At 44.8% G+C, this 12179-nt stretch overlaps 1 protein-coding gene across 1 annotated transcript in view; it reads left to right on the top strand.

Moving 5' to 3' along the window:
* Nucleotides 1-4040: 4040 nt before the first annotated feature.
* The window catches only part of LOC148527159 (granzyme A-like), a 72879-nt gene continuing 64740 nt past the window's right edge, over nucleotides 4041-12179 (top strand). The window contains exons 1-2 of the mRNA XM_088469451.1: nucleotides 4041-4104; nucleotides 4160-4336. Of these exons, the coding sequence (XP_088325577.1) occupies nucleotides 4041-4104; nucleotides 4160-4336 (241 nt within the window). The remainder of the gene's footprint in view (nucleotides 4105-4159; nucleotides 4337-12179) is intronic.

Below are 12179 nucleotides of genomic sequence, written 5' to 3'. Positions count from 1 at the left end.
TATAGGGGCTCATTCAGACCCGCTCACTCAGATGCATAATCTCGCTGCTGACGATGGTATGCCTTGTGTACATGTGTATGCATCGCAGTGCGAATACCTTAGCAAAAGTGCACAATACATTTGCTCGCTGCGCATAGACAGCTCAGCAGAGTGAGTGATAGGGGAAGCCGTTTGTAGGTGGTAACAGGGGCTGGCCATTAAAATCGGGGGAGTGGAGGTGGAAACGCAGGCGTGCCTGAGCATCTCAACGGTGCTTTAGAGGTGTGCATAATTATAAAACAGCATCATAGTACACGTCACCTGGCTTGTTTTTACACTGAAGTGCTCACAGTGCTTGCGGCAGGGTATGGTCAACCTCAAGTGTTGTGATCGCATCCGATGTTACCCGATGTACCGATGGTTGCATACACTTCCTGGACATGACGTGCACAAGTGGGTGTTTTAAGACAGGCTGGTGGGTGTCTGTATACACTATGTGATCGCTCTCTAAGAAATACTGGGCGTGCTAATGCATTGCTGTGCGATAGCACTGCCTACGCAATTTGCATATACATTGTGCTAACGATCACATCTGAATCAGCTCCATAATGTCCAAAACAAAAAGCTTCAGTGTATGCAGAATAATGATCCTCCTGAACAAATGGGGCTGTACTCCTCAAATAAAAAACACTGGATAATAGCACCAAAATGTCTATGTATCTAATAATAATACTGGCGATGGACCAAGAAAAGTCTTAAAAATTATGTTTTTCAATAAAAACAGTGGCCCTGATTCAGAGCCGGATGCTCTGATAGAGCGCTCCTCTCTGAATCAGGGCCGTCCTTCTTAATTTTTAGAGTGGCCTCCTGGCCGATCGTATAGCTGTGGGTGACCACCCACAGCTATAGCGAGCGGCCAGGAAGATGGTCGCAATGGTCAAGACCATTGCGTCGATTGGGCTTGCAACAAGACTCTTGTGGTAGGGTCTCGTTGCCGCAAGCCCTGGAGTGCTTTCGGCTCTATAAGAGTCGAGAGCACTACCACTGACATCACTTGTGATGTCAGTGGGGCCGGCCCCAGACGGTAGGTGTTCCTATGGGAACGCCTCTGTCTGGGCAGCCACGGCCCCGGCACGCCCACCAAAGGGGGCATGCTGTCACTCACCATCGACAGCACGCCCCCTTTGTAGAGAGACCCGGAGCGATGGCTTGGCCGTCGCTATCCGGGCCTCATGCATGCGCACGACAGAGCCAGCTCCCTCATGCGCATGCGCACTGGGCCAACATCGACCCGCTTGCGAGCGCTTAGCGCTCGCGAGCGGGTCTGAATCAGGCAAAATCTTTAAAAAAACAAAACTAAAAAAATGCAATCTCCTTGAAAAACTTCTATGGCATCCAGCGATATAAAGTCTATGCATGGAAAGAAAATGGCTTACCGGACCTGTGGGGACCCAACATATATGGCACAATCAGCTTCATCTGAAGTGGTAAGTGCTTATTCCAGAGGAAATCCTATGACACCTGGTAGTGACCGGGATGGTATTTCTCCTGGGCGGTAGATGTCTTATTAGTCTCGGCTCCCACCCGAGACCTGCCCGCTTCTTCAAGCACTCACCCTCACGTGCTCGTGACTCTCACCCATGACTAATGCTCGTGGCTCTCACCCGCGGCTGATGTTCCGTGTGCAACAAGGAATGTGAAGGTCCCAAATTCTCTGGCTCTCTCCCGACAGCTGCCACCTCTCGGTTCTGCCACTCTTTCCATTTATCTCAAATGGTAATAATGGAGTGTATTGTAATATGGACACCGTTCAAGTCAGCTGCTTATTTTGCTTTTTACGCGTTTCCACCCTACACGGGTGTTTGTCAAGGCACAGCTAACCTGAAAACTGCTCCTTCCTTTTATGTACCCTGCAGATCCGGTATACATATTCCTGGTACCATATAAAAATACACATTCCAGGGAAATCCTTCATAAGACAACATTCTCTAGTATTCCTTACAAATAACCTAAATATTACACAGCACATATATAAAAATTGTGTAGCACCTGCATGAATCAACTTGACAACTTTTATAAAGCAGCTAAACTGCCCTCCTGTATGGATTTGAAAATGGAACTACCTATACCTAAACCACACTTTCAGCAACCTGTATAGATATTTTAATAGAATAAACCTCAGCCGAATGACTGATACTATCCACACTGATGAATAAAGTATGCGGCAAACACACATAGCAATAAAAATAGCTATTGTGTCTAAATGCACATTGCAATCCCCCTATTCTTTATATATAAGCAGAGGCAGTTTATACCATATGATACCATAAATTCTAAACATGGTAATGGATCAACTCTACACAGTGCTTCCAAAACATGTAGACATATTACTGATGAAGTGTCACATGAACCACTTGGTCTCAAAATCTCCATTGAGCCCTCTAGGTTGTAGGGTCCTGAGTTCATGAATTCACTTCATCTTGGCTTTGGCTAACATGGCTTTTAAATCGCCCTGTCTTCACTTATTTTCCACACTTTCAATTGCTTTAAAACTCACTATATTTTTAATTGAGCAGCCGTGTATGTCCTTAAAGTGTGATGACATATGATGGGTCTCTAGCAACTTACGAACATTTCTCAGATGTTCTGATAACCGAGATTTAAAGGGATGGCTAGTTCTGCTAACATATTGCTTGTTACAGCTACATTGTATTACACATACAATGTTACTACTATTGCAAGTTAAGAATTGCTTTAATTTTGTAGCTCTTCTCCCAGAGACAATGGAGGTGCCTGCCTCCGGGCTCCAAGCCCTGAAGGGGCTCATTCCATCTATAGCAGCAGCACTTGTGTGGTTCACATGGGAACATGAGTGTCACCACTGATCTTCCACTGCATCTCGGCATAATTGACCAGCTCTGTCCCGGGAGCCCTGCTAACACCCGCAATAGGGGAAAGGAAGGCCTGAAAACTCTACTGCCACTACTGCCGGGAGACTTGCCCAATCTTCTAGGGTGCCGGGAGCACCACACGATTTTCGTGAGGCTCCCGACCATCCCGGGAGTGTAGGCAAATATGAATTGTATATGAGCATCTCTGCCTGATTTGGCGCTGCCAAGGCTAATCTTGCAAAAGCCACAGCGAAACGCACGTCTGTGTCCTGCTGTGTGTCAGATGTCACATGTCCAAATTGTGAATACTACATATATATGTTTATAGTTATACCTATACACTTATGTTAGAAAATTGTATATAAAATATAGAGGTGCTGATTTAATCAGAACAATTTTAAAAAAATCAAAAAACACATATAAATAATATAAAATAACCGTCGGCCGGCCGATATATTTAATTTAAAATTATTTTATATTTATAACATGTAATAATCTTCTGAATATATATATCTATTACTGCAATGTTATGTTATATATAACATCAAATAGTAGGTCTAGCCTACATCAATCACTATATCAAAATAGGAAGAATAATGGTAAAATTATTAGTAAGCTTAACGGGTGCAGCTAGCAATATGTACACCTGAATGACAATTTATATGATCTTAATAAATATCATGAATCCCATGGATATAAATCCACACATAGATAGTTAAACCTCACTTAGTTTGAGGCTGTAGCTGTTCAAAAGAGATTGTTTGTCATCTGACAGTTTCAATGTATAGCAAGTGAATGGCAACAATGTAGATCATAGAAAAAATTATTGAGTCACTTGTAGCAATAGTGCTACTCTCACCACTCTGTAGAACGTCACCTCTAAATTACTCATGTGTAATGTCCCAGCTCCTGGTATAGAAAAAAAATATGTCCAGTGCCTCCGTGTCTGGATGTCCGTATAGAAAACCGTGGCCCGTCTCTCCCAGCTGCTAGCGGCATTCCCCGAAGTGCAGCTATATCAGGAGTGTAAGTGCGGGTGAGGTCTGAACAAAACGGTAAATCCAAATGCAGGTAATAATGTAAGTTGGGCACCTTATGTGTCCGTGTGGTCTACAGCTCGTTCCTCCCAGCTGCTGACAACGTTCTCCAAGGTGCAGCTTTATCCGGAGTATGAAGCATAAACCAGGCTGTGCTGTACGAATCCAGGCTGTGCTATACCATTCTATTGGGACAGGTGAGTGGTGTGAAAATGGCAAAGTCTTGACGCGTTTCCTCGCGTTTCTTCTGAGGAAGCCGCCGACAAGGAAATAGGCCGGTAAACGCGTCAAGACTTCAAGGCAGCAGATATGCAGCAGATGATAAGCGTCCACGTAACAACCAGCAGAACTATCAAGAAGATGGAATGAACTCTGAAGAAGTTGAAACATCGCTGTTGGGCAAACAGCAATATCGGAGTGGGTTGCAGAGTAGGAATAGAACACATGTAAGTTTTGTGTGAACTGTGTAGAGGGGTGTTAATCAGATAGAATAGCTTAAAGAGGTTTAGAAAGTGGTTCAGAAATTTGGTGAGTTTTCCAGGGAACGGAATGTTTAGAGGCTAGAGAAAAACCTTGTCATGCAGAAAAGGTAATTCCCAGAGGCGTAAATTCATCCAAGTCGCCCGGAGGCAAGTTAGAGTTGTGCACCCCACCCCCCTTCCCCCGAGAAAAAGAAAAATAAATAAGGTGCATCTATCAATATATATTCGCGCACATGCGAATAGCGGCAATAAAAAAATATTATCGGGACTAGGACCCAATAATCAATAAATATGCCACTTTGGGGCCCCATATTAATTTATATATCCCCCATCTCACACATACCTCACACACACACACACACATACTCCATCTCACACATACCCCACACCCACCACAGCTCTCCCTAATCACTCAGATTCCCCCACACAGCGTGAAAAAAAATATATGCTCTTTAAATATAGAACTTTCATCAGCACCTACCACTATTCCCACCCCATAGGGCTTGCACTTACTATGTTTTTCAGCCACAGTAGCCACCGCTCAGCCTCTCCCGACTCCCGTCCGCTCCCCATGTTATGTGACTTCCGCCACCAGAGCACTCCAGACAGGGAGGAGGAGCGCCGTTGATGCTGATCGGGGCTCAGCTCGACAGCTCCTCTGTTTCAGCACAGGCAGGCACAGCACTGCAGGTACAGGACATGGAACCGGTGACAATGGAGGAACTGCCCCCTTCAGGACTGGCGCCTGGCGGCACCTGACTCCATTGTCTCTGGCAGTTCCTCTACTGGTAATTCCGCTCTGTATTTGCAGCCCAAAAAAGTCCTGAGGCTAGGAATGGGAGTGACATGAGTGTGGGGAAAAAGGACAATTCTGATTCATGGGTAACATGGGCGTATGTGTCTATAATGGGTGCAGTATCCAAATTATAACTTCCTCTCCAGTGTCAGTGCACAGATATTACCAGGAAACTGGTGCAGTCGCCTTTTCCACAAAGATTTACACATGTGCAGCAGAGGAATCACGGGGAACCAGGAGCGGGCCACGAGTTAACAGAGATCTGCACATGTGGTGTAGACTATTACCTGCACTGGCGAGAGGGGGAGCCCCACACGGAGACTGCATGTTGGCCTCTCCTTTCTTAAACCACTCCTGTTGAGGGTTAGGGTTTATTGTTAAGAGACTTCACCACTAGTTTTGATGGAGCAGCTGGTGTTCTGACTGTCATTTAGTTTTTTAGAGCATATAACTTTATAAGCTGTTAGGATAACATTTCTGCCATGTTTAAGATTAAAACATTTTTTTTGTAACCCAATAACTTAAAAAAAATTGTTTTCATTGCAATATTCATGCAGCCCCTTGACAGAGCAGCATAGCACCCCTGCATAGCTACGCCGATGACAGTGACAGCCAGGAGTAAAATTGATCATAAATGAATTTAAAAACAATTCATTGGGTGCAACCCCTGGCTGTTAAATTGATCATAAATGAATTTAAAAACAATTCATTGGGTGCAACCCCTGGCTGTTAAATTGATCATAAATGAATATAAAAACAATTCATTGGGTGCAGCCCCTGGCTGTTGAATTGATCATAAATTAATTTTAAAACAATTCATTGGGTACAGCCCCTGGCTGTTCAATTGATCATAAATTAATTTAAAAACAATTCATTGGTTCCTAAACCAACCATAACATTAATTTAAAATGTCAGGCAGCAATGCTCCAACCAGCACATGATGCAAAGGAAAAAGGTGCAAAATGGAATAGTCCTTGGGCACTCCCACCCACCCCTATTTTGTATACGAAACAGTACAGTTTAACAAACCAATCATTTCTTTGCAGAAAATAGGGGTGGCTATTCAAATTAACCGTTCGCTGTTTGCGGTCTGTTCACGCCTCTATGTCTGAACGAGCGTACAAAACTTGCGGTCGTTTTTTGGGAAACTATGCCCCCTGGCCGCTCGCATCCTACGTCATGTCCGCTATTTATTAGATTAATCGAGTACATCGAACAGGGTATGAACTGCTCGCTATTCTTGTGGTTGGTTTTTGCTACCACAATTTTGCGAGCAGTTCTGGCTTAAAAAAAACCCAGTGACGTGGTCAATGACGCTGCTGTTTTAAATATGCACACCCATAAAACGCCCGTTTTGACCTTTAAGCACGCCTGCGATCGGATCTCCACTCCCCGTTTTCAAGCACCTTCCCCTGTTACCACCCACATACGCCTCTTTCTGTCACTCAAATTAGCAGGCATTCGCTATTTTGCGAGCACATGAATTTCGGCCGCACTGACTGGTTCGCGCATGCGTATAACGATCCGTGCGCTTGCGCAGTTGGGCAAACATCGCTCAGAGCGAACGAGCTGCTGCTTACGAGTGGCTCTGAATCAGGCCCATAGTCCGTTGTATAGGCCTGGATGGCCTTTTGCTGTTCCTCCATCCGCTGAAGCATATAGAGGGTAGAATTCCACCGAGTTACAACCTCTTGCTTCAGCTGATGGAAGGGCAAATTTAACAGTACCTGCTCTTCATGCAATCTTCGACAAGCGGTCGCCGAATGTCTAAAATGTCCGGATATTTTGCGGGCCACCGAGAGCATCTCCTGCACGACCATGTCACTTTTTAAAAAACGTTGCACCACCAAATTAATTGTGTGAACAACACATGGGACATTTTGGAATTCGCCCACATGTAATGCTCTAACAATATTGGTGGCATTGTCCGAAATCACAAATCCCGAGGAGAGTCCAAGTGGAGTAAGCCATTTAGCAATGATTTCCCTGAGCTTTTCTAAGAGGTTCTCAGCGGTATGCCTCTTAGTGAAACCAGTTATACAAAGAGTAGCCAGCCTCTGTATCAGCTGTCTTTTGGGAGATGTTGCTGCTGCTGTTGCTGTTAAAGGCAATACACCTACCCAGTGGGCTGTCGCAGTCATGAAATCCTTAGTTTGCCCTGTCCCACTTGTCCACATATCAGTGGTCAAGTGGACAGTGGGTACAACAGCATTTCTGAGGACATTAATAAGGTTTTTTTTAATGTCCTTGTACAGACTTGGAATTGCTGTTCTAGCAAAGTGGAATCTAGAAGGGATCTGGTAGCGAGGACACAGGACCTTAATTAACTGTTGAAAATGCACTGCAGTGATGACAGATACTAGACACACATCTAAACCAGCTTAGCTGTTATGGCGCCAGTAATCTGCTCTGCAAATGGGTGATTGCTGTCATTCTTGTTTGCCCTTGCAAAGGATTGTTTGACAGTTAATTGCTTTTTGGAGGATACGCTACAAGTAGTCTTCTTCCTGGTCCCCTTCTGGGATGAAGATCCACTGACAGCAACAGTAGCAGCAACAGGTGTAGTCATCAAGGATGCTTCTGAGGAATCACGGATAGGAGAGGAGTCAATCATGCTTCGAATACCAACATTGGATGCAGCAGAACTACTTCCGATGACGAATGAGGATGTTGATGATGCTGGTGTTGGAGATCGAAGGCACTTGGATCTCACAGAGAGGGAGCAGGTAGGTGACACTGGACTTGTTACGTTTTGAGTTTTTGAACTTGGCAACGTACACTTTGATATTTGATGAATGCGCTCCAAGTGACGTAACAAGGAGGAGGTTACTAGGTGGTTTAGGTCCCTCCCTCTACTCACTCTTGCATGGCAATGGGCACATATGGCTTGACAACTGTTGTCCGGATCGGGGTGGAAATAATTCCACACGTGAGAAGTAGATTTTTTTGTCTTTTGTCCCGGCATGACAACAATGGGCTTTAACTTTTTCAACCATGGGCAACAGCTGCTGCCTTACTTACAAAAAGGGCATCCTCGGCATCAATATCCTCATCACCAACATCTTCATCAACAACATCCTCATCATCCTTAGCACCTTCATCCACCAAAATATCCTCCTCCTCCATGTGCAATTCCACAGAAGTATCCTCAATGACTACGTGTGCAAGATGTTGACTGCCCTTCCCCACATTTACATATGGCACACAAATGTTGGAACTTGGAAGATCCTCCAGTACACTAGTATTTAGGTCGGGCTCACACATGGCAACTGCAGACACACTTGCACTCTCCTCGGGGATTTGTGATTTCAATTTCTCAGGGCACACAGTTGGTTTTTCCAGAGCTGTCTTAACAACTTTCACATTTTTAATTGGACCACCACCACTACTACTACAAGCAGAAGAGATATCAGAATCAGCAGTCTTCATAAAGGAAGAAGGCCAAGCCCTTATCCTTTCCTTGCCACTTTGTGTAGTGAATGGCATATTGCCAATTTTTTGTTTATCTAAAGGCAAATATCCTTTCAATTTTTTTTTCTTAATTTCAGTAAAACTTGCTTTACCATATCGATGACGTGACTTAAGCCCTGGGGCATGGGCCTTCCTAGAGATCGAGGAAGTTGATGGCCTTGCACTGCTGGCGGCAGCTACAACATGTGGTTCTTGGCCTTGCTCTCCTATCATGTGACAGCCCTCCATATTTTTTCTGCAGTCTAGAAGCAGTGTCACAATCACCAATAGTGCAGCCAAGGTGCGGTTACAAAATTCACACACGTGCAGTCTTGCGCACATACAAAAATATTAGAAAAAAAACAAATGATGATTGTTATTTTTTGTCAGCTCCAGAAGAACTTGGCTCCAGAGTTTTTTTTGGAACAAGACTGTAGTCGGGCAGCAAAAGGTTGCAACTTGCATTGCTAGCTGGATATTGTGCACTACTGCGGTTAAGCCTAACACTCATGAGCACACAGAGAAGAAAAAAATATATAAGACACTTTTATTGGGGGCTTTTTTTAGCACGACAGTAGTCGGGCAGCACAAGGTTGTTGCAACGTGAGTTGCTGGCTGGCTCTTGTGCACTACTGCAGGTTAAGCCTAACACACACGAGCACACACAGAAGAAAAATATAAGACACTTTTGTTTGATTTTTTTGGAGCACGACAGTAGTCAGGCAGCACAACGTGCGTTACTGGCTGGATATTGTGCGCTGCTGTGGTTAAGCCTAACACCCACGAGCACAGCAGACAGCACAGTGATAGTGACAGCACAGTGACCAGAGACCGGAATGGATCAGCAGACAGCACAGTGATAGTGACAGCACCGTGACCAGAGACCGGAATGGATCAGCAGACAGCACAGTGATAGTGACAGCACAGTGACCAGAGACCGGAATGGATCAGCAGACAGCACAGTGATAGTGACAGCACAGTGACCAGAGACCGGAATGGATCAGCAGACAGCACAGTGATAGTGACAGCACCGTGACCAGAGACCGGAATGGATCAGGAGACAGCACAGTGACAGCACCGTGACCAGAGACCAGAATGGATCAGCACCAGCCCAGGACACAGCAGTTAGCACCAGCACCTCTCCCAGCCCTACACTACCCACCCTCCCTGTTCAGTCTCCACAGCCGAAGTGGAAATGGCATCCGTCGCGTGGTCCCTTATATACTACATTGATCATAGAGACGAAAGCTCGCGAACCGCGAGATTTCCGACTCTATGGTTTTGCCTCGGTTTCGAGATCCGAGTAAGGCGGGAACCTCCGAGCCTGCTTGGATCCAACTCGGATATGCTAAATTCGGGTGGGTTCGGCTCTCTGGGAACTGAACCCGCTCATCTCTAATGGATATATATGTTTTGTGTTATAAGCACAATATTATCTTTATTTGTTTATGCTGGAATACTGGTGATGATGCATCTATTAATGTAATATTATTTTGTATGAATTACATGTAAATGTTTATAGTTTGAACTTATGAATTGATGAGAAGCTGTTATTGGGACTGTGGTTATTCAAACTAATTTGGAAAAATAATGTTTTTGAATAAAATGAAACTTATTCGGAAACCAACTGTTCTAATCCTTTGTATCTGGAAAACACTCCTTACCTCATTGTTGCACCAACAGAGGCACAATAACTTGCAAAGAGTGGTACATACCATCCGGTTGGAGCTTTACATTGCACCCCCTTAGCACCCAATTAGCGGGATATTACACACCACCCCCCCACAATTCCCAATCTGTCTGCAGCCCAAATGTCAGTAAGTATTGAACATCCTAAGGCCTCATAGCAGTATCTGTTGTCCAAAGAAGTAAAAAGAAAGTATGTGCAAATACTTCTGCGCTCCTATTTCCACATGTAAATCACAGTATTAAGTGGATAAATGCACTGGTAGAGCCAAGAAATATAAATGACATACACCATGCAACAAATAACAACAATTAAAAAGGTAGTCCAGTGTTAGTCCTTCTTTATAAGATCAGTCCACCTTAATTAGAAGATGTTCCATAGATGTAGCAATCCTTAACCTGAAACAACAGATGTATCTCCCATATATGCAACATGTGCAGTAACAATGGGTAGATACAAGAAAAAGAAAGAAAAAATAGTGCAAAACCTTAAGGTAAAAGGTATGTTTTAATAATAAAACGCACTTACAAGATCAAGGCAAATAAACAGCATATCACACAGGTCTTTAGTGGTAAGGTGGCGCCAACTCCAATATCCTCCTTGGATCCCCCGGATGGAATAAGGGCAGAAGATACTAGATACAGGGCCGGACTGTGTATGTCCAATTCCAAGGTGGCAAAGAGCAATACCCACAGATACCATAACAAGTAAACAAAGCCAATGCTTAGGGTCCACAGGAAGACAATGGGGTGTAGGTGGTACTGGGAGGCCCGACACCAACAGCAAAGCTTTGTTCTATCCCAGGATGCTCCGATGCTTTCCCCTATAACCAGCCCACAGCCTGAAGGCAACTCAGTTTTGTTGGTGTCCTGCAGGAGCTGGATCACTGTTAGAACAGTGGGGCTGCTTTCTAGCAGCCCAAGCTTTATTTTATGATTTATTTTTATTTTTATTTTTTACTACAGAGCAAGCAGTGCTAGACAGTCCCCTGGACGTCTACACTGCTCCTCCATCACCCCTCCGCGGAGCCACAACTCCAGCCATTGGCTAGGTACTCTCGGCAGGGGATCTAGCTAGTAGGGCTCCTGGGACCACAGACTGCAGCCAGGACAGGTAAGGTGGGTCCCCGCTTGCGGGGCCCCATGTCTATGTGCAGTCTTACCTCCGGTCTCAGGAGACAGACCAGAGGCGCTGATGTGGACGCCGGTTCATCCGGGACTCCACTAGACCACCAGAGCATAACCTACACTGGCGCAGGGGACATGAAATATCACCTGGAAATCTTGTGTTGGAGTTGCAATAAAGGATTTTATTGAAATCTATGCTGTTGAATCCTCTTTATGTGAGGAAAATTACAAGGTAACCTTAAAACCTGAAGGGGTATTAAAAAGTGTTTGTTTTAAACATATCAAGAAATGTGTACCTTAAACATAAGGTGGATGGGACATTTCTATCAACACCTATTCTTGGATATACAAAATCCCTCACATTGGGTGGATCAACAATCTTTTAAAAATACTACACTATGATTGTTTCCTTTGTTCTCATTATTTTCTCTGAGGTAAACATAAGGCTACCTGTACAGCCTTTCAACAAATGTTGCAATAGGTGAGACCCTTTCCTAGTAACAGTGGCTTCCCTCCCCGCGATGTCACCCGGTGTGGGGAGGGACGATATGCATGCTGCAAAAAGGGAGTGTGGCCATGTGACCCAAACCCCCATGTCTATTACTTGGGGGGAAATGGGGGTGCAGGAGGTCCCTGTGTGCAGTTGCATTCGGCTCCCTCAGTGACAGGAGCCGAGTGCTGCACTTAATGCTACAGTGCAGCACCCAGCTCCTGTCAATGAGGGGGAGGC

Source organism: Taudactylus pleione, unplaced genomic scaffold (assembly GCF_031769625.1).
Source record: "Taudactylus pleione unplaced genomic scaffold, aTauple2 ptg000092l, whole genome shotgun sequence".
In the NCBI taxonomy this organism is placed as follows: Eukaryota; Metazoa; Chordata; class Amphibia; order Anura; family Myobatrachidae; genus Taudactylus; species Taudactylus pleione.
The sequence above is the reverse complement of the archived record's forward strand: the minus strand, read 5'-3'. Positions and strand labels throughout refer to the sequence as shown.